This window comes from Scardinius erythrophthalmus (genome assembly GCF_964197995.2).
Source record: "Scardinius erythrophthalmus genome assembly, chromosome: 3".
Lineage (NCBI taxonomy): Eukaryota > Metazoa > Chordata > Actinopteri > Cypriniformes > Leuciscidae > Scardinius > Scardinius erythrophthalmus.
The window spans coordinates 15,640,528-15,660,551 of record NC_138223.1 but is presented as its reverse complement, the minus strand read 5'-3'; the positions used below and the strand labels follow the sequence as shown (position 1 = coordinate 15,660,551).

The 20,024-nt window shown below is 38.3% G+C and overlaps 1 protein-coding gene across 2 annotated transcripts; it reads right to left on the bottom strand.

Moving 5' to 3' along the window:
• Positions 1 to 1,128: 1,128 nt before the first annotated feature.
• On the bottom strand, positions 1,129 to 14,216 carry tmem192 (transmembrane protein 192). Of its 2 annotated transcripts, none has more exons than XM_081361085.1 (6): positions 11,120 to 11,316; positions 10,397 to 10,549; positions 9,939 to 10,200; positions 8,605 to 8,742; positions 3,866 to 3,968; positions 1,129 to 2,713 (listed from the first exon to the last, which is right to left on the bottom strand). In XM_081361085.1, exons 1-6 carry the CDS (start codon positions 11,147 to 11,149, stop codon positions 2,602 to 2,604), a joined length of 798 nt encoding a protein of 265 aa, XP_081217211.1. In that variant the 5' UTR covers positions 11,150 to 11,316; the 3' UTR covers positions 1,129 to 2,601. The 2 variants fall into 2 exon arrangements, with proteins under 2 accessions (XP_081217211.1, XP_081217212.1); XM_081361086.1 differs by lacking the exon at positions 11,120 to 11,316 and adding an exon at positions 14,014 to 14,216 and having other exon boundaries at positions 1,341 to 2,713.
• Positions 14,217 to 20,024: the final 5,808 nt, after the last annotated feature.

Below are 20,024 nucleotides of genomic sequence, written 5' to 3'. Positions count from 1 at the left end.
AAAAGTCCCCATAAAACATGGAAACCCAACATGTGTGTGTGTTTTTTGGCCGCTAAAGGCCTTTTTGTTACGTAAAGAGCAACTTGGAGTCGGTTCTTTCATAAAAATTCACCTGACCCCTAAAAATTATTTATAATTTTAAATAAACATATTATTTATAACTCTTACTAAAACTTGTAACGAAATATCTTGATGTTACATTGAACATTTTACCTTTCACCATCATAAAATATTTAAAATAACTTCATAAAAAAAATAATACACTTTTTAAAATTACTTTTTACACCACACAGGTCATTCAACTTTTGTTGAACATGGCATATTCCTTTCCCAAAACCATTTGTAACCAACATAAATAAATAGAGTATATAGGAACTTGAAGTGTGTTTTAAAGTACATTTTTATCTAGTAAATTATATTGTATCAATGTATTGTATTATAATATGAATTATATTGTATATATATTACAGTGCATTAGTTTTCTTTATCTTGACACGATCATTGAACCATGAGCACATGTTGTAAATGGTGATATGTGTGACACTGTATCTGCGGGGACACACATTCACTGTGACAGCCTACCGGAGCCGCCTACTGTTTTCAGACACTCTGGAGAGGTTGTCACCTTTAACCTTTACTCTGTGACCCCCACACAATGAGCCAGAGCTAGTCTGGAGTTAACAAAACACACAAACAGACACACACACATATATATAGAATCAATGTCTAAAAGAAAAGCTGCACAAAGATCACATAAATATCCATTCCATAGCCGTGCATTGTGGATTTAAACTATTTGTTTTGTTCTCCATCAGGTTTTACAACTCTAGAAGAACCTCTACGCAACTATCCCTATGATGCTTCTTCAAGCATTAAGAAAACCAAAGACCAGCAATGGATGGAAAAAGTTTCATATCAGACTCCCTGAGGGCTGTTCATTCGCCATATATTGTAACCAAGCCATGTTAGTCACTTCTGTATAGAGGGAGTGTATTGTTTTATGAATGTTAGTGAACAAGTTATGGGGAGATCCACTGCAACAGAACACGCTAAAACTCATCGCTCAATCAGTTTGAGTTTGCCAGAATCATTGTAAATAGTAAGGACTGAATGAAATGTTTATATGTAAGTTATGCACTTCAAATGTTTTATTATTATCCTGATTAAATAAAAAGTGTATTGTCTTTTCACCTGGGCTCATCTCGTCTTACAATCCATACGGCTTGTCAAAGTCTTTCAAATTCATTAGCTGCTACTGTATGAAAAGAGGAAAAAGAGAGTGTTATACTGGGATCACTAGACTGTATTGTTCCATTTTTGATAGACAGCTTCCAAAATGAAACATTCCCAATCCAAGATGGAGATTTATTTTAGCCTCTTTTAACATGGATCCATAGACGATTTCCAAACAACAGATTTTCATGTTCAACACTTTTATCCAAAGTTTCATGTCACCAAAATTGACCCCTGCAGACCCTCATGACTGTATGTAAAGGTCATTAAGTCGTTTAAATTATAAGATAAGTTTACCTTTTCTTTAAACCATAAAATGGCATGTGGTGCAACCCATCAAAAATGATTTATAATTAGAGTAAGGATTTAAAATTTTGTACTTATACTTGTAACAAAATATCTGGATATCACATTGAAAAGTTTACCTTTAACCATCATAAAATGTCTAAAAACTTTTCAAAATAATAATAAAGATGTGCTCACAGTGTAGAGAAAATGTATTTTTTATTAGGTTACACCACACGTCATTAAATGTAAACTTTTATTAAACATGGCACAAAAAAAACTCCAAATCCATTTGCAACCAACAAAAATACTAAGAGTTCAATTCTAAGAACTTGATGCGTGTTCTAAACTACATTTTCTATCTAGTATTATCTTATCCCTTTCTTTATCTAGACATGCACATCACCTACCGGACTCAATTAAATGTGTTAATTTTTATTCCCAAAAAGTTTCAGTCAATTTTATCCACATTATTTTACATTAAAAATACAGTAGTTCAAACAATCTGTGAGATTAAGCAACAGGACTAAAAAGGTCAGTATTTAACAAAGTTTTCTGGCTCCTACACACCACCAGAAATATCCCTCCAACACAATTCTTACACACAAAATCAGCACAGACCCACAAAGCAAAAATACAAATTATGAACAATATAAGTCAAATTAAGTACACAGTTAACTCAACTGCTGTACACTCTTGTTCATGCTCTCACATACATGCACACAGAGAAACGGAAGTCGTACGATAAAGCTTTTGGTTTGATAAGATCACGCTATACCACAAACTCATAATGAGCGTCTTTATTGAACATTTCTGCAGCAGAGGGTTTTTGACTTCCCAATTGTGGCCATTGTCTACTCAGACTTGTCGTCATGGAAACACGAGAGAGTCGTTAGAGGGGTTACCAAGGATCGTTTCCCACAAAAAGTCTTCTGATCAGTGAGCCATGGCTGCTGATGCCAGTCAAGATAGACGCACTCTCACACACACACACACACACACTCGCACGCACCGCTTCAGACCCCATCATAAGCACAAGCAGTCCTGAGTCACTCTCTCTGTTTGCACGTGTCAGGCTCTGATCTACTGGCCGGTCAGCGTGAGGATCCTCCTGCTCAGAACGCTGTTGTGCCGTTTCAGATAATCAATCAGGTCCGCCTGCTTTTCCACCACATCCTCCAGACTGGAGCCGTCCCTGTCAAATAAACCACAGAACACATGTGCACCTGTTTGACCTGTCCACAGCACATGGGCTTGAAGTGTGTGTGTGTGTCTATGAAAACACTAGTCACACACAAAAAAAAAAAAACAGTACATTTAGGGATGCCCCAATATGGTCTGTTTTGGCCGATACAGATAACTATATACTGTTCAGTATGAGAGATCAATCTGCATTTTGTGAGACGGCGAACGTCTACTCTGGAAAACTGCTCTCATTTTAAAATGGGTGCAAGTGCAGTGAACAATCTTTCTTATACTACAACCGTTTAATTAATTTAGGCCTACTACGAACCACTGGAATAAAGAAATTATACATGCCTACAGCCCAACTTTTTATTTTTATTTTAAGTAAACTTGGAAAAAAAATCTGGGTTTCTGCAGGTTTTATACTCGAACGCTAAAACAACAACAAATATCTGCCAATGGGCTTAGAAAAATATATATTTTTTCTATTTTTCTCAGTGTCACATAAACCTTGAGAAATCATTAGAATATGCTGATTTGGTGCTCAAGGAATCAACAGTGAACGATTCAAGAACAGCATTTATTTGAATTTATATTTTTTTTTGTTACAATGTGAAAGTCTTTACTGTCAGTTTTGATCTATTTAATGTGCCCTTGCCGAATATTTAAAATACTTATCTTTTAAATGGGACTATATATATATATTCCAGTGTGTTAAGAACTTTCTGCTATTGTATTGGTTTTAAAATGAAGAGCAGTTTCCACTGTACAAGTAAATAGGCTTGCAATTATTTCTTTTATTTATTAGTTATTAACTTTATAATAAACAAATTAAATGAATAGCTGTCAGTGTTACTAAAGATTTAGTTACTAGACCGATATAATTAAAAAGTGAAATTTATAAAACGATAATCTTTAAAAAAAATATTCTTTGATTATTTACCAAGTACAATTATATGGGTTTTTCTATGCCCAATATGGAGATGCAAATGCTAAAATTAAATACTTATTTACTCTATTGAAAAAAACAAAAAACAGAATGGACAAAAATTCACATTATCAACTTAAAAAGGCTGTTGGTTTACTAATACTTCTGCTAAACGGCTTCTCAAGATGGTCCAATATAAGCTGATCATATATATAGATCACCAATGTGTGTTACCTGAAGCCTGTCTCGGTATGCGCTTCGCTGGAGCAGCCATGAGATCGCTCCTGTTCAGTCACATCAGGATGGGGCTTCTTGCTATTAAACTTCCTCACATGTACTGAAACACACAAAATACAAAGAGATAATTGTAAAAAAAAAAAAAAAAAAAAAACCACAGTTAAGGCTTTCTCCACCCTCCTCTCATTCTTCTTTCCTTCCAATAACACTAAATATACAGCGGGGTCCAAACATCTAAGATCACAATGGCTACTCCTTTAACATGATAAACAGGGAGAGTATTTACCATCGACAAAATGAGACAAGTTAAAATTGAGCCAGACAGAAATGTTGAGAGCTGTAGTGTGCGTCTGACGGCGCAATGTGAGCTAGGTGTGTGAAGACACACGTTCAGTGTGTGTGAGCAGGAGTTACGTTCAGCGCGGATACTCTTCACCACAAGGTGTGCTAGTAGACGCGTGGTTAGTATGTGTTTTGGGAGCGTGAGAACGCAGGGCAACTGTGGGATTTCACACATCACTTCCCTCCTCTCTCACACCTTTAATGTATCTCTCAATCAGCAAACTTTCACTTCCTACACTAGGAAGAACAGCGAGTTCAAGCAGATTCAATCAGAATCTGAACCAAAGATTCTAGAGTCCACAATATGTGCATGATATCTAAAGAGTGGGTATAGCGAGTAAATTTAAAATATATTGACAATTATTTGGATATATTTCTCTTTCAACATTCCATGCCTTTCTTCAAGCTTCCAAAAGTCAAACCAAAGTCACACACAGAAGAAATAACAGTGTACAAATATATAGCTAAATTACTTATTTTCTAAATAATAAAATCTTCAACACTGGAAACTATATAACCATTACGACATTTGGGTTCAGCAATATGTTTTTTTTTTTTAGAGAAATTAATTATAAGCATTCATTGTAATAAATTGATCAAAAGACAAGACTAATGAAATATAATTTTTTGTCTGACACTTTTACATGCAAAAATGTCTATTTCAAATAAGTACTGTCATTTTAAACTTTCTATACATTAAAGAATTCTGGGGGGGAAAATAGTGTGCTTTACCCAGCAATATTATGCAGAAGAAGAAAGTGTAGAAGAAATGTTTTTGAGCACCAAATCAGCATATTAGAATGATTTCTGACAGTGAAGACTGGAGTAATGGCAAAATTAATATTTTCCATCACATTAATTAATAAATTAAATTCTAAAATGTATTAAAATAGAAAACAGTTCAATTGTAATAATATTTTACAATATTACAGTTTTTACTGTATTGTTTTGATTAAATACGGCCTTTGTGAGCTGGAATAGACTTCTTTCAGCATTTTTAAAAATGTCACTGACCCAAATTTTTGAACGGTAGTTTAACTGTATTATTTGCAGTGATGTACAACATGATAAAGGTTTGTTTCTCGGTGGAATTGTTCAGCTGTCTTGGCCATGTTGCGGAAATACCCAGACAACTATTTTCTCCTCAAGCACAGAAAAAGAAAACTTTTCAGCCACATACCAATGCCAGTTCGCCATTGGTCAGTCAAAACGGGTACTATCATAATACCACTTGCGGTTTACAGAACATAGACAAAATGCACAGAAGACATTCAAGTTTGCTAGCGATCGGCAGCAGATCCCTTATATCTAGAGCGACAATGACAGAGACAGAGCAATGCTTGAGATGTTAATGATACTTGGTGATATTTGTCTCTGCATTTTAATATTGAAATAATAACATGCTTATCCTCTAATGCTAATGCATCTTAAAGGTGGTGCTATAGGATCAAACATGTCTGTCTAAATATAATCTACAAATCAAAGTGGAAAATATCTCAGGGTCTCTGAATACACTCTAATTACACCATAATCACCTAAAACATTAACACACACATACACAAACCTCCGCGTTGTTCCTGACCCACACCTGGCCAACCCATCACAAACACACCAATCAGATAAAACTGCTCTTTCTTCAATCACCTGCAGGAAATGGGGGCCAACAGGCCATTGAGTTGGGCAGGAAGGAGATCAGGGATTCCCTCTTTAGAGATAATGCACACCTTTTCTTTCTCTCGCTCTGAAGTGCCATATAAGTGTAATATATAATAGTAAATGGAGCTTAAGCATTTATTTGAGACAAATACAGTGTATATGCGAGTTTAGATACGTAATGTTGTAAGGTTATTAGGGTAATCCGTCAGATCTGTCACCATACATCGAGAATAGGCTTTAAAGAATGTTTTTAAAGAGAAAGAGTGACAGTCTTTCTGATATACGTGTTACATTCCTTATATCTTTGCTAAACAGTAGTGCTTTCCCTCCTCAAAAGACACCGTACAAATAAACACCATTACAATAAACCAAACCCAGCGGTCAATAATTCATGACATTTGCATTCTAACACAATGTTGCATAGAAGTCCAATCCATAGAAAAATGTTAGCACTTTTGTGCGACATACACTCGCTCTTAGAACTGAGAAGCATTTCATTCTGGAGCTCGGGATGAAAAGCACGGTCCACTTTAAATCAATGTGTTCCCTCAAGCATCATATTTCCCCATTTCATTCCAATGGCATCCTTGAGCACATTTGAACATGACGGGGGCCGAGCGCATGTTCTCCGTGCATCGCGGTAAAACAATGCCGGTCCCAATCACCTCCCTCGCCCCCTTTGAAGGGCCCTAAACTTCCTTTGAAGTGCAGAGGCGGCATACGGCCCATACAGAACGCTGCATTCATGTTCAAATGAAGAGAGAGAGGCAGAGATACAACATCACAGAGGACACTTCAAAGACCCTGGAGCATGATTCTGACCTAACTGCACCTTCCTTTAGGAAAGGGACAGAGAGATGGATAAATGGATAGGAGGAGATAAACGGTGGTTAAATGGATAGAGATCACTCGTTAGCACAATAAATGTGAAGAAAATAATTGGTTTTTGATCGAGACTTAGGGTTATTTTTTTGGGAATCATCTCAAGTGCGAGTGACTAAAAAGATGTTTCCTAAATTTGTCAATCTAGCTACAGACACTTTTTTAAAAATAAATTAAAATGAATATATGTAGTTTTAAAAAAATTTTTTTATATTATCAACATAATTTTAAGTGAAAAGTTTAAATGCGAATTTCAAATTTTCAGCAGCACTCAAGCTTAATGAGATCCAGTTTGTGCGAACCCTTATAATCATGTTTCATTTTATCCACAAGGTTTTAAAATGCTCAAAAGAGCATCCTGTGCTTCAATGGAAGCAAAAATAGAAATATAAAAGGCGCAGAATCCTAAATATTTCATATAAATTATACATCAGAATTTGAAAAATAAATAAATACATAAAACATTGTGAAAACGTTATTTCCAGATTTTTAATGTGGACTTTTGAACCTCACTGGACTTATACGTAAAAAATTGGGGTTTAGTAATATTTTTGAAACACTTGTACTCACCAAGATATTGTTTATGAATAACATATTATTATGAATACAATTTATAAAAAATGTAAAAAAACTTAAAATGTAATTTATTCCTGTGATTGAATTCCTCAATTTTAGCATAATTACTGCAGTCTTCAGTGTCACATGATCCAACAGAAATCATTCTTATATGTTGATTTGATGCTTAAGAAGCATTTATAATTTCTTATTGTACTATCAGTGTTGAAAATAGTTGTGCAGCTTAATATTTTTGTGGAAACCATGAAAAAACTTTTTCTTTGATGAAAGAATTTAATTTAAAACAGAAATCCTTTGTATCATTAAAAATATCTTTACTGTCACTATTGACCTATGACATTCTTGCAAAATAAAAGTATACTTTTTTTTTTTTTTTACTGACTGCAAACTATTGAAATGTAGTGTATAAGCATAAAAAAACAAAATAAAACACATCTAAAAGATTTTCCTGTGAAAGAGTGATATATGAGACACAAGGTGATATCTACTGATAGACCTCATTGAGAATGAAGTGAGCGAGTGAGGGTGTGTCTCTATAGATAACATGTGGTCAAGCTTCACTTCACTAATCATCTCTGGAATCCAGGCACTGATACGAGAATGTGTGTAAGTGTGTGTGTGTGTCAACAGTAAAGACAATGCCATGGTGTATTAGGGTGGGGTGGATTCAGGTTGCCTTTGGCAAAGATGAGCTGTGTGTCCATAACAAGCCTCTTCCCCCCACATATGGTCTTTCTCTTTGACATTCTCTCAAATATCCCCCATCTTCTCCATCCCTTTCCACAGGTGAGAAAAGAGTTATTTGTTATTTTATCATAAAGAGCACAGAATGCGAGAAAAAGAGTCTGAGAGGGACAACAGCTGCCTAGTGTGTTTCTAAAGGGGATAAGGACAGAAGCTTGGGTATTGTAATGCATGCTGGGGGAGGTGTGCATGTACAGTCCTTGTGGCAACTACTACTCGCAATTAGCCACCAAAACAAGTGTATTTTATTTTTGTGAGCGGTAGCATTGCAGAGAATAGCTAATATACGATGATGTGAGCTTCACAATGACCAATGTTTTCTACAGAGAAACTAAAACTACATAATTCTGCTGTCAGAAGGACAACATATAGTGCAAAAAATACAGCTTAATAGCCAGTGAGATATATAGATTCTATTGGCAGGCAGGTGTAGCAAAATTATGTGTGAGAAAAATATAGGAGGTTTGGGGTATGATTCCGTATTAGAATAAACCATGAAGAAATTTTGTGCGAATGTAACCAGTGTGTGGGAGTACCTGCATATCTAATCAAGCATATAAGTGACAGCAGTAGTTCCAGACAGATGATGGACAACAGAAGATATACAGACAGATTCTTCACACTTGCATCCAGCAGAGAGGATGGAGCAATTACAGTCAGGATCAATGCATTACCTACATAAGAGAGAAGAGAGAGCATTATATCAGACACGAATATCTGTATTATCCATTTAAAAATGGCCTGTTGATCACTAGTTAGGAGTGTAAATATTTCATTGATTATGGCTTATTAACTAGATAACACACTGCATAAAATCTGTGATTTAGTCGAGGTTCACTTCGAATCAATTTGGTATGATTCACAATTATTTGCCCAAAACATACACTACTGTTAAAAAGTTTGGGATCTGTGAGATTTTTTTATATATTTTTGAAAAGACGTCTATTATGCTCACGAAGGCTGCATTTATTTGATAAAAAATATAGCAATATTGTGACATTTCATTACAATTCAAATTAACTGTTTTCTCTTTTGACATATTTTAAAATGTAATTCAATCCTGTGATGGCAAAGCTGAATTTTCAGCATCATTACTCCAGCTCTTCAGTGTCACATGATCCTTCAGAAATCATTCTAATATGCTGATTTGCTGCTCAAGAAATATTTATTATTATTAATGTTGAAAACAGTTGTGCTGCTTAAAATATTTGTCATATTTCTTTATATTTTGTGGAAAATGTTTAAAAAAATCAGAATACTTTGATCAATAGAAAGTTTATAAGAAGATAATTTATTTTAAATATTTTTTTTCTAGCATTTTAAAAGTCTTTACGGTCACATTTGATCATTTTAATGATTCCTTGCAAAATAAAAGTTTTTTTTTTTTTGGAATGGTAGTGTAAATGTTATCATATTAGAATATTGACAAAAACAATACACCAGGATTTAGATTGTATTAAGGATAATAAATGAAAGCAACTACATCAAATTAATTTCATAATCTAAAACAGGTCTCAACTCTGACCCTTGAGGTCCACTTTCTGCATAGTTTTCCTCCAAATCAAACACACCCAAACAAGCTAATCAAGGTCTTCAGGATTACATGAAAGATATAGGTGAGCTTTACCAGGTTTGGAGCTAAACTCTGCAGGAAAAAAGTTCAGAACCCCTGATCTAAACATTCCATAATCAATGTATATTAACACTCCTAATGATAGCTTATGTGCTGCCATCTAGTGGTCATTTGTGAACTATAACACTGGTATTTGGACAGAACATTTGCAAATTATTTATGAAGATTCCCTTTATGAAGCGGCAAAGAAACAGAGGGGGAAATGTGACATTAACATGGTGTGAAATATCTTTTCACCTGCAGAGTGAATGAGCAGAGGAAGGTTTTTTATTCCTCGGGTCAACCTGTAGAAGTCTAGGTAACCTCTCCGTCTCACAGCGCTATGTTGACGCTGGACAAATCTGTCAAATATAAAGACCATCACCCAGAGTGCAACTTTCCCCAGTAACACCACAGTCTTGGAGTCGATCCCCTGCAATGCTGCAGAGCACTCAGGAGTGTGCTCATCAGATATCCAGCAAAATATTGTGATAGCAATACACAACGCCACATAAACCACCTGCAAAACACAGAGAAATGACTCAAAAAGTACATAGTGAGTGTGTCTGCAACAGGTTTATTATTATAACTGAAAGTAGAATTTCCAATCAAGTCTGGAACAACATGAAGGTGAGTAAATAACAGATTTGCCATACTTTTAACTTTTCTGAGTTGGGCAACAGTGTATGTTTTTGCAATGGTCTGTTTCTACTCACATGAAAAAACGAGAGGACACTCACTGCCCAATGAGTGGGTAATCCCTGAAACTCTCTCTTGATTACTGACTCAAGTGCATCTTGGGATACAAGTGGTCCATCAATGAGAGGGTCATCGTCAGTGCTTTGTGTAAAATCTACATTTGTGTTATTCTAGTCACCAAAACAAGAGAGACACATACAGGTTAGGTCGTGTGTTGTAATAGTCATAGCATCCATACACTACAGCAATTTGCTGAATGCTGCTTTGCTAGCATTAATTGTTACTTTGAAGTCATGCATTTCAAAGTGTTAATGCATGAACTGTATTAGGGCCACAAAAAAAAAAAAAATTGTATAAGGCTCCTGTCACCAGCTAAACGACCTAGAGAATAGCGCCATTATCAAAACATTGGTGACACGAATAGCAGCGTCATTATAAATAGAGACCAAAGAGACACTGGAAGTAGGCTTAACTCCTATAAAAACTATAGTGTAGCCTATATTATTATTATTATTAGTCAACTACTACATAGAAACAAACAGACAACCAAAAGCAACAGCACAGAAAAACACGTGTTGTTACTTAAATATACACATAAACCAATTACATTAAAGCAGTCTGTCATTATCAAAGATATTTATAAAGGAACAGCTGCATTTCAACTGCTCTCGTGACCCTGATTTCGTACAGGTTTTTACTACAAGTAGTAACAGCAAGAGAAACAAAATAATTATACACACGCCATAAGCCGATGTGCGCTCGGACTCCATGACCGATCATCACAGGCAAAGCCAAAGCTCTAGATATAAGCAAAAACCTCCGACATAAACATTTCTAAACTGGATTTCCGGGTGGCTGGCGATATAACCAATCCTACTATTACAAAGGCATGGCATATGAATATTAATTTCGTTACGCGACACTCGTCCTTTACTCTTAGGTGATTGGCTTAGAGTAGGACGTCAGTAGGCAGAACCAGAGTATGACACCGGATGTATGGAGCTGACACCGAAAGAGTCCGCCATATTGGTCCGGGCAAGACTGCTGCTTTTCTGGACAAAAAGCATAATTACCTTCACATTCTTCCCAATTAATTAGAATCTCACTAGTTAGAACTTGAAAATGATTTATTGTCATAAGGAATTTTACAAAATATTTTTTTTCATAAAACATTTTCATTGTGGAAATGTTTTATTTTTCTGTCTTCATCACTGGCATTTTAGCTTTTTCACTTGAATCACGTCAAAGGATGTCACAGGACAATTTCAAATAAATGTGAAGATAATTGTGAAGATTTTCATGCTCTATCATGCTTTTCATGCTCTGTCCTGAAGATTTTCATGCTCTGATCCGTTGAAAGAGTTTAAAACCCTAAGACTTTCAATCTTATGACATTAAAAAAAGTAAAAGTATTAAATGTTAAAAAATATATTATGATCTAAATCAAGAGTGCAATAAGCATAAAATCAATAATACAATGTGTCACAATTATTTATGACTGTTTTGACCCAAATTAAGTTTTGACAAAAGTTGCTGTAGCCTACTTTTTATTAGACTGATGTATAAAGAACTTGAAAACAAAGAAAAGGTACATTTGTGAATATTTGGAGATCACAAAAAATTAATCTGATTAATTTTCAAAGACACTAGTACTTCCTCATAGTTAAAGGGATAGTTCACCCAAAAATCATTTACTCACCCTTGAGTTGTTCCAAATCTGTATGAATGTATGTATTTCTTCTGCTGAAGACAAAAGAATACATTTTGAAGAATATGAGTAACCAGTAACCAAACAGTTGATGGGCCCCATTGACTTCCATATGTAAAACAAAAACAAAACAAAAACACTATGGAAGTCAATGGGGTCCATCAACTGTTTGGTTACTTACATTCTACAAAATAACTTCTTTTGTGTTTAGCAGAAGAAAGAAATGAATACAGGTTTGGAACAACTTGAGGGTGAGTAAATTATGACAGAATTTTCTTTTTTGGGGACTATCCCTTTAAAATCAAAGTCATCCAGTTGCGATCTCCAGCATCCACGACCCTAAAGTTGTTAAAGGGGTGGTTGATTGTGATTTCACTTTTTTCATTTTAAATAGTGTGTAATGTTGCTGTTGGTGCATGAACATTATCTGCAAAGTTGCTGCGCTGAAAGTTCAATGTAAGCAGAGATATCGACTTTTAAAGGAGAACTTGGTAACTTTTTTAACTTAATAAAACTGTCTAGAAATCATTTGAATGGTTAAACAACCTGTTCTGGTGATATTGGTGACTTTCCCCACTCCCCCCAGCGTTCCCAGGCAGAAAACCAACCTTGCAACTTGGGGACTAGAAATTGGAAGTCTCGTGAGAAGCGAGAACGAGAACGAGCGCGAAACACGAATCGCTTTACGGCAATTCAACATAAACACACACGCATGTATGATGTATTACCAGATTACCCACCTCGGTAGACATAGCTCCACACGATACAGTTGGCTTGCTCCGATCAAAACAAACGCACATGAGCAGCGGTAGAGAGGGGGAGGAGGCCGCCGCAAGTGAGTTTTTTACGACCATGTTGTGAAATATACGCCCCCCCACAGCTGTAGGGGGAGCTTGTGGGGAAAACATGCGGCAACAAAAGGGAAAATCAGCGAAGAAGTGACTAGAGTTCGCTAGAGTTGCCGAGTTCTCCTTTAAAAATCAGGAAGTTTAATGCCTACAAAAACGACTCGAATGGGACTACAACGAGGTACTTCCCGGGTTTTATACGTAACTAACCCATGCAAAAAAGGGGGCATGGCCATATTTCTGCGGCTTTGTCGAAGAGGAGGAGTTATAGTGGAGAGCTGTAGCCATGCTGTCGAAAGTGTGTTATTTTCACCCAGCTGCCAGGTCTTCTGTGTTCGGGCTTCATACGGACGCTGTAGTTCGTCAACAATGGCTAAAATTTATGTTTGATTATGTTCCTGAAAATTTCAATCGTAATAGCTCTCTGTGCGGCGCATTTTACGGGAGACAGCTTCCAGAATCTCCACGAATTCAATGCCGGATTCAACAAGAAACTGTTACTAAAACATGAAGCAGTTCCAACTTTACAACCAGAGACAGCAGTTGTTGGGCCACAACCTGTAAGTAAGACTAAATAATTTGAAATGTATTTGCATGTATAATTTCAGACAAGGATGTAAACAAATCCCAGCGCTGGCTTTAGTAGCCACTTACACGTACAAACGCGTACAAACATTTTGAACCTGAATTTGTAATTATGCACTAATTTTGTCAATTTATTTTCCATGTATATTTTATGACGATCGATTTGATCAAGAACGTAAACCAATGCCAATGCTGTTTGTTTATAGCCAGTTAATTCGATGCTATTTTGTGTGTATAAGACAAACGTGTATAAAGTTAAAAAAAAATCTATGTAGCCTAATCGCAACAGCAAACTTCAGCTGCTGAAGTTAAAACAATAACTTTAAAAAACGGTATTACTCAGTCATTTATTCAGTTATATTAAATGTTTAATCAGGAGAAAACCGTATCTCAAAAGCTAACAAGCAGCAGTAGCATTTTCAAGTAACAGCATATCGAAATACATATATAATAATAGTAGATTAGAATAGAATAATAATAATAAAAAATGTACCATTCAGAAACGTTTTGTAAGAGCCGTGTTTGCGGAGGTTGCTTGACTCTCTTCATTGCCGCTTTCTGGGTCTGATATTTACATTTGACCGGAGCACATGCAACTTTCGCCCGTAAAGGTAATGGGCGTGAAGTTTCCGGACAACATGCACTACGCAGTTTAGCCAATTACAACACACCGGCCCAACTAACCAATCTGAGCTCATTGACTGTTTCCGAGGGAGTGTTTTCATAGAATCAGGAAGTCAACCGGTCGTTCAAATGACAGAGGAGAAAGCGGCTTACAATAAAGGTGAAATTTATGAAAAATAAGACTTAAAAAAAAAGAAAAACCCCGAAGACATGTTATATTGCACCCCATAAACACAATCATGCAAAGAAAAAAAGCAGTAAACCACCCCTTTAAAGGCCAATGGTACGTTCAAGTCCTCCTGGGAAGTTCGTACGTACGAGGTGGGAAGTCGTGCTTATAACGGCATGTGCGTTCAAGTCACTTTGGTCGGAGCAAAATGGCGGAGTACTTTCTCTTAATTAATTACACAAAAATACAGTAAGGTTCTTAAACTCTTGTTCTAGAAAATGAATAACAAAGAAATGTGCATCAGGTGTACTTTGTATTTTTATGTTTTTAATTAATTTATGAAGCCACTGCCAACACATCATTACATGTTGCATTGTTATATTATAATACTATAATACTATCTGTGTTGGCGATTAGCTAACTGAGCTGTTAATAGAAAAGCCTGACAATATCACAGCTAAATACCTTTACGTATTGTATATTCCGCCATGTTAATCACTGACATGCCCCCAACTAGTAAAGATCGGAGCTTAGAGAAAATCCCGAGCTCCCCATTGGTATTTACGACATTGTGGTGGCGTTCAAGTGCGTTAAACTCGTAAATACGATCTATACAAGATGACTTGAACGCACCACAACTGAAGTGCCTTGAAATGCACAGCATTTAAAGGTGCAGTGTGTAATTTTAGCGGCATCTAGTGGTGAGATTTGCGAATTGCAAACAGTCAGTCACTCATGGCCTATCCCTCAAATTGCAAACTCGAAGGAGAAGCTACGGTGGCCGAGTGTCGGAAGATGTCTGAGTCTGAGTCAGCAGAGTGTAGCAAGTCAAGCAATGAGGTTTCTTTATATTATATTTTATATTAAATTATATTTACTTAATTATTCAGTAAAACCACGTTATTGCGATTGTTATTTTTACTTGTTCATCATTGTGTTAGTCTTTTATTCACTGTCTTTACCATAGCTTGTTTCCATGCTAGTTAGTATAAGATAAGAGCTATGGATAAGAGCATCAAAGCAGCTAGGTAAGGGGAAATAGCTAACGTTACGATGTCCGAGGCGTCGTTCAGACAGCATGTTTTTCTCCACGTTTGCAGAGTCAGGGACAACCTGAGTATTCTGCTGCGTCTTTTTCTGTTGCTTCTCATTCAAGTTAGTGACGAAACGCACTCTGTAGCGCTGTTTGTTCGCTGTCGGCTACGGTAGAAACATGACGTCACAATATGTCGACCTTCATAGAAGGGGGGTGCCCACAGTTATGTAGAAATAAATGACTCATTCTAAGGTGATAAAAACATAACGGTTCATTAAGTAAGGTCTTTATACACCACTGAAAACATAGTTATGGATCTTATATTGCATTTCTGTCAATAGGTCCTCAGAAATATTACACATTGCACCTTTAATGTGTTGACGTAATTTCCACTGAAATAGGAAAACAGGGTGGGACATATTGAACAGCTCCTCTCTTAAAAAATAGCATTTAGTTTATATCACAGCTCAAGCCTTTGAGCTCGGTAAAAAAGCTGCAGTTTCCTTCTAATCTCTAACCGTTTCTCCTTCTAATCACCTCCATATCGCTTTAAAATATAGCATTCTGTGCAGAATTCAAATGGGTCTGATAGGTTTTCTGGCATATGATCTGCTCTGTGTTATCGTGTCTCTTGACCGGAACAGACTGTCTGTGCACTGCTGTGGTTCGCTTGACACTGACTTGAAACCAGACTTCATTCGCCTGAATGGAAAGCATATTTGTACTGTCTTAATCATTCCCTATCCCCGACATAGTGCACTATGTGCCATTCAGTCTGTAGAAAATAGTAAATGTGTGAACAAGTGACCGATTTTAGCCGCAGCTACAGCATGTATTTATAATGTAGGGGACGGGACGCTTTAGATTCTAGAGAGCATTAGATTGGACAGAAAATCTGACGAGAAGCTGAAGTGCAGAGTGATGTCATCAAAATCAGTGGTCCATTTAGAGGGCATGCATTGACGTCACTTTCCCGCCGGAACACGCCCCCCTCAGCCGGACTGAGTAGCAAAAGAGCTGCTGCGTGACTGGATTTGATAGGGGAAAATGCGAGTAAAACAAACTTACAAATTACAATTTAGGCCTAACAAAGATCCAGTGATCCATGGATATTGACATGCAGCCAGTATTGTGTTTCCTGACATAAATGTTTCCGATTTTGACGCCAGGGAAATACATAAAGCAAATTTGCCTGTGAACGCTTTATATATGTAGCCTAGGTCTAAATCCGGGTGATCACTCATATCAATGTTTTATAGCCTACATCATCATATCGTCCAGCCCTAAAACTTGTATAGTTTTTTTGTCAGTGTTTATTTAAAAACATCCTTTTATGCTTAATTAGCCGGCAACGCACGTGGTAAACACGGAAATTCTTTTTTTTTTTATCAGAGAATGGTCATAAACGGTTTAAACATAAACCGGTCGACACAGGTAGTTTTTTGCCTCTTACTCCGATTTCACGCAGCATGTAAACGAATTAACCTGCTTTGCTGGCTTATTGAAGTGCGCATGTGTGATTACAGGACGCATCCTTAGTGCAAATTGAAACACATCCAGACACAGCGAGCGTTTTGCAGGAAAGGAAGAAGGAAATTTATCACAAACGCAGACTCTTTCATGGACCAGAAAATTATAAAAATGTGCTCTCATTTCTTGCAGCAGAAGTAGAAGTGGTTCAGTGAAAACACTGCATCTGTAAACTGCATGAGAGGATAATACACGAGCTGTAAGTTTCCCGCTGACATGTTGCAAGCTTTATTTAATATCACAACCAACAGTTTTAAATGCTTATATATCTTCTAAATGCGAATTTTGTAATTATTTTGGATCACACTAGCTTATAGATAACAGTAAGGCTAACATATTCATTCCAAAAGCCAAAAACATTTTGGTTTCAAAGGGACTTTAAAGGGGTGGTTGAATATGATTTCACTTTTCTAACTTTAGTTAACTGTGTAATGTTGCTGTTTGAGCATAAACAACATCTGCAAAGTTATGACGCTCAAAGTTCAAAGCAAAGTGAGATATTTTTGTTTAAAGAAATCTACTCGGTTACTATCGTAACCTCAGTTCCCTGAGATAGGGAACGAGTATTGCGTAGCTATACGCAGTGGGGAAACTCCTTTTCCTCGATTTACTGAAGCTTTTATTTAAGACGCATTTGCAGCTGCACAGCTAGCACATTGAGCGTGGCTCGCTCATAGGCTGTGCTGCAGCAACTGCTTAAACCAATGGCGCGGGCGCCTCTGACAGGCCACCAATGAACAACATTGTACGTCAGAGCTCCCAAAGGGGGCGTGGCCATAGTCTATATCAGAGCCCCGCATTCACCATTATAGCAGGTTCCACGACTGAAGCGACAACTCACCAGGTTACTATAGTGCGGCCGGCTACGCAATACTCGTTCCCTATCTCAGGGAACTGAGGTTACGATAGTAACCGAGTAGTTCCCTTTTGAACGGTCACTTCGTATTGCGTAGCTATACGCAATGGTGACGCCATGCAAAACGCCGCACTAAAAATAACTGGTTGCCACTGAACTCAGGACCCCTGAGCTCAATACAAGTCCGAACCATTATAATATATATTTATATATATATAGACCAGACACCGTCGGGCCTTATAAAATATATGTGTCAGTAACAATACCAACCCAATATACTAATGAACCCAGACACCGTCGGGGCTATTTAGTAAATTAGAAAATAACCAGCAAGCGGGTTTTATATATATATGTGAATGATTATGCACAGTACACTGTAGAGAAGACCGGGCACTGCCGGGTCTTCATCAAACTGAAAGCACCTTCGCATGCAGAGAAGGAACTTACATATTATAAAATTTCATAAATGTGGAAGGCGAGGACCAGCCGGCCGCATCACAAATATACTGAATAGGAAAACCAGATGACCAAGCCCACGACGAAGCCATGCCTCTAGTCGAATGGGCTTTAATACCTATGGGGCAAACCTGACCCATCGAGGTATAAGCCATAGATATAGCATCCACAATCCATCTAGACAGCCTTTGCTTGGTGACTGGATCGCCTTTGGATCGGCCACCAAAGCAGACAAATAGCTGTTCTGACTGCCTGAAAGACGCAGAACGCTCCAGATAAATTCTCAGTGCTCTGACAGGACACAGAAGATTCACCTCCCCATCCTCGGCAAAGGGGGGAAGGGCTAATAACGTAATGACCTGTGCTTTAAACGGAGTTGAAAGCACTTTAGGCACATAACCATGCCTGGGTTTGAGGACGACCTTAGAGTCACCTGGGCCAAACTCCAAACATGAAGGGCTCACTGAGAGCGCCTGCAGATCCCCTACTCGCTTGATAGATGCCAGTGCCAGCAGGAGAGCAGTCTTTAGCGAGAGAGGTTTCAAATCAACCGACTGTAGCGGTTCGAATGGTGGGCCCTTTAAGGCCCCCAGGACCCTGGAGAGGTCCCAGAGGGGCACAGAAGGGGGTCTGGAGGGGTTAATCCTCCTAGCACACTTCAAAAACCGCACCACCAAATCATCCCTTCCTATCGACTGGCCAGCTATCAGGGCATGATGCGCTGCAATAGCTGCCACATACACTTTGAGCGTGGACGGGGAGCGGCCCACATCCAACAGCTCCTGCAGGAAGGATAATATCGCATCTACCTCACATGACTCTGGGTCCAAACAGTTTTTCGAGCACCAGCTGGAAAACACTGACCATTTCAAAGCATATAGGCGCCTAGTAGACGGGGCCCTAGCTTCGGAGATAGTGTTTAGGACTTTCCTTGGAAGGTCCCCGGGTACCCGTTTAGGGGCCACACATGGAGGGCCCATAAATCGGGTCGCGGATGCCATATCGTTCCTTTCGCCTGGGAGAGGAGGTCTTTCCTCATTGGAACAGGCCAAGGGACTGTGTCTGATAGCTGAATCAGCTCCGGAAACCACGGTCTGGATCTCCAGAGAGGGGCCACCAGCAGGACTGGGCACCCGCTCTACCTGACCCTCTTTATGACTTGTGGAATCATCGAGAAGGGGAAAAGCATAGAGGGGGCGATTGGGCCAATGATGGGTCAACGCATCCCTGCTCTTCGAGAAGAACATTTTGCAATGAGTGTTGGATCTCGAGGCAAAAAGGTCTATTTCGGCCTCTCCGAACACACTCCATATCAGACGAACCATCTGAGGGTTTAGGGACCACTCGCCTGGGGGAGTGTTGCCCCGTGAGAGCATATCCGCGCCCAGATTCTGAACGCCCGGGATATGCATTGCTCTCAAAGAGCGCAGATTGCTCTGTGCCCATATAAGGAGTTCTCTCGCTAGGGCATACAGGCTGCCTGACCTGATGCCGCCTTGGCGATTTATATAGGCCACCACTGACATGTTGTCCGTGCGGACCAGGACATGGTGGCCTTTTAAGTTTGTTAGTAATGCTTTCAGGGCCAAACCAACCGCTTTCATTTCCAGACAGTTGATGTGTAAGCTCTGCTCCGTGCTCGACCAGAGGCCGGAGACAGGCTTGCCCTCGTGCAGAGCACCCCAACCTAGGTTGGATGCATCTGTAAACACTACTTTCCTTCTGGAAACTACTCCCATGGTCACAACCTTGAGGTACCAGTCCTGAGCTCGCCAGGGAATCAGGGCTCTTAAACAACCGTGATTCACCATGATGCGCAGGCTGCCGGACTGC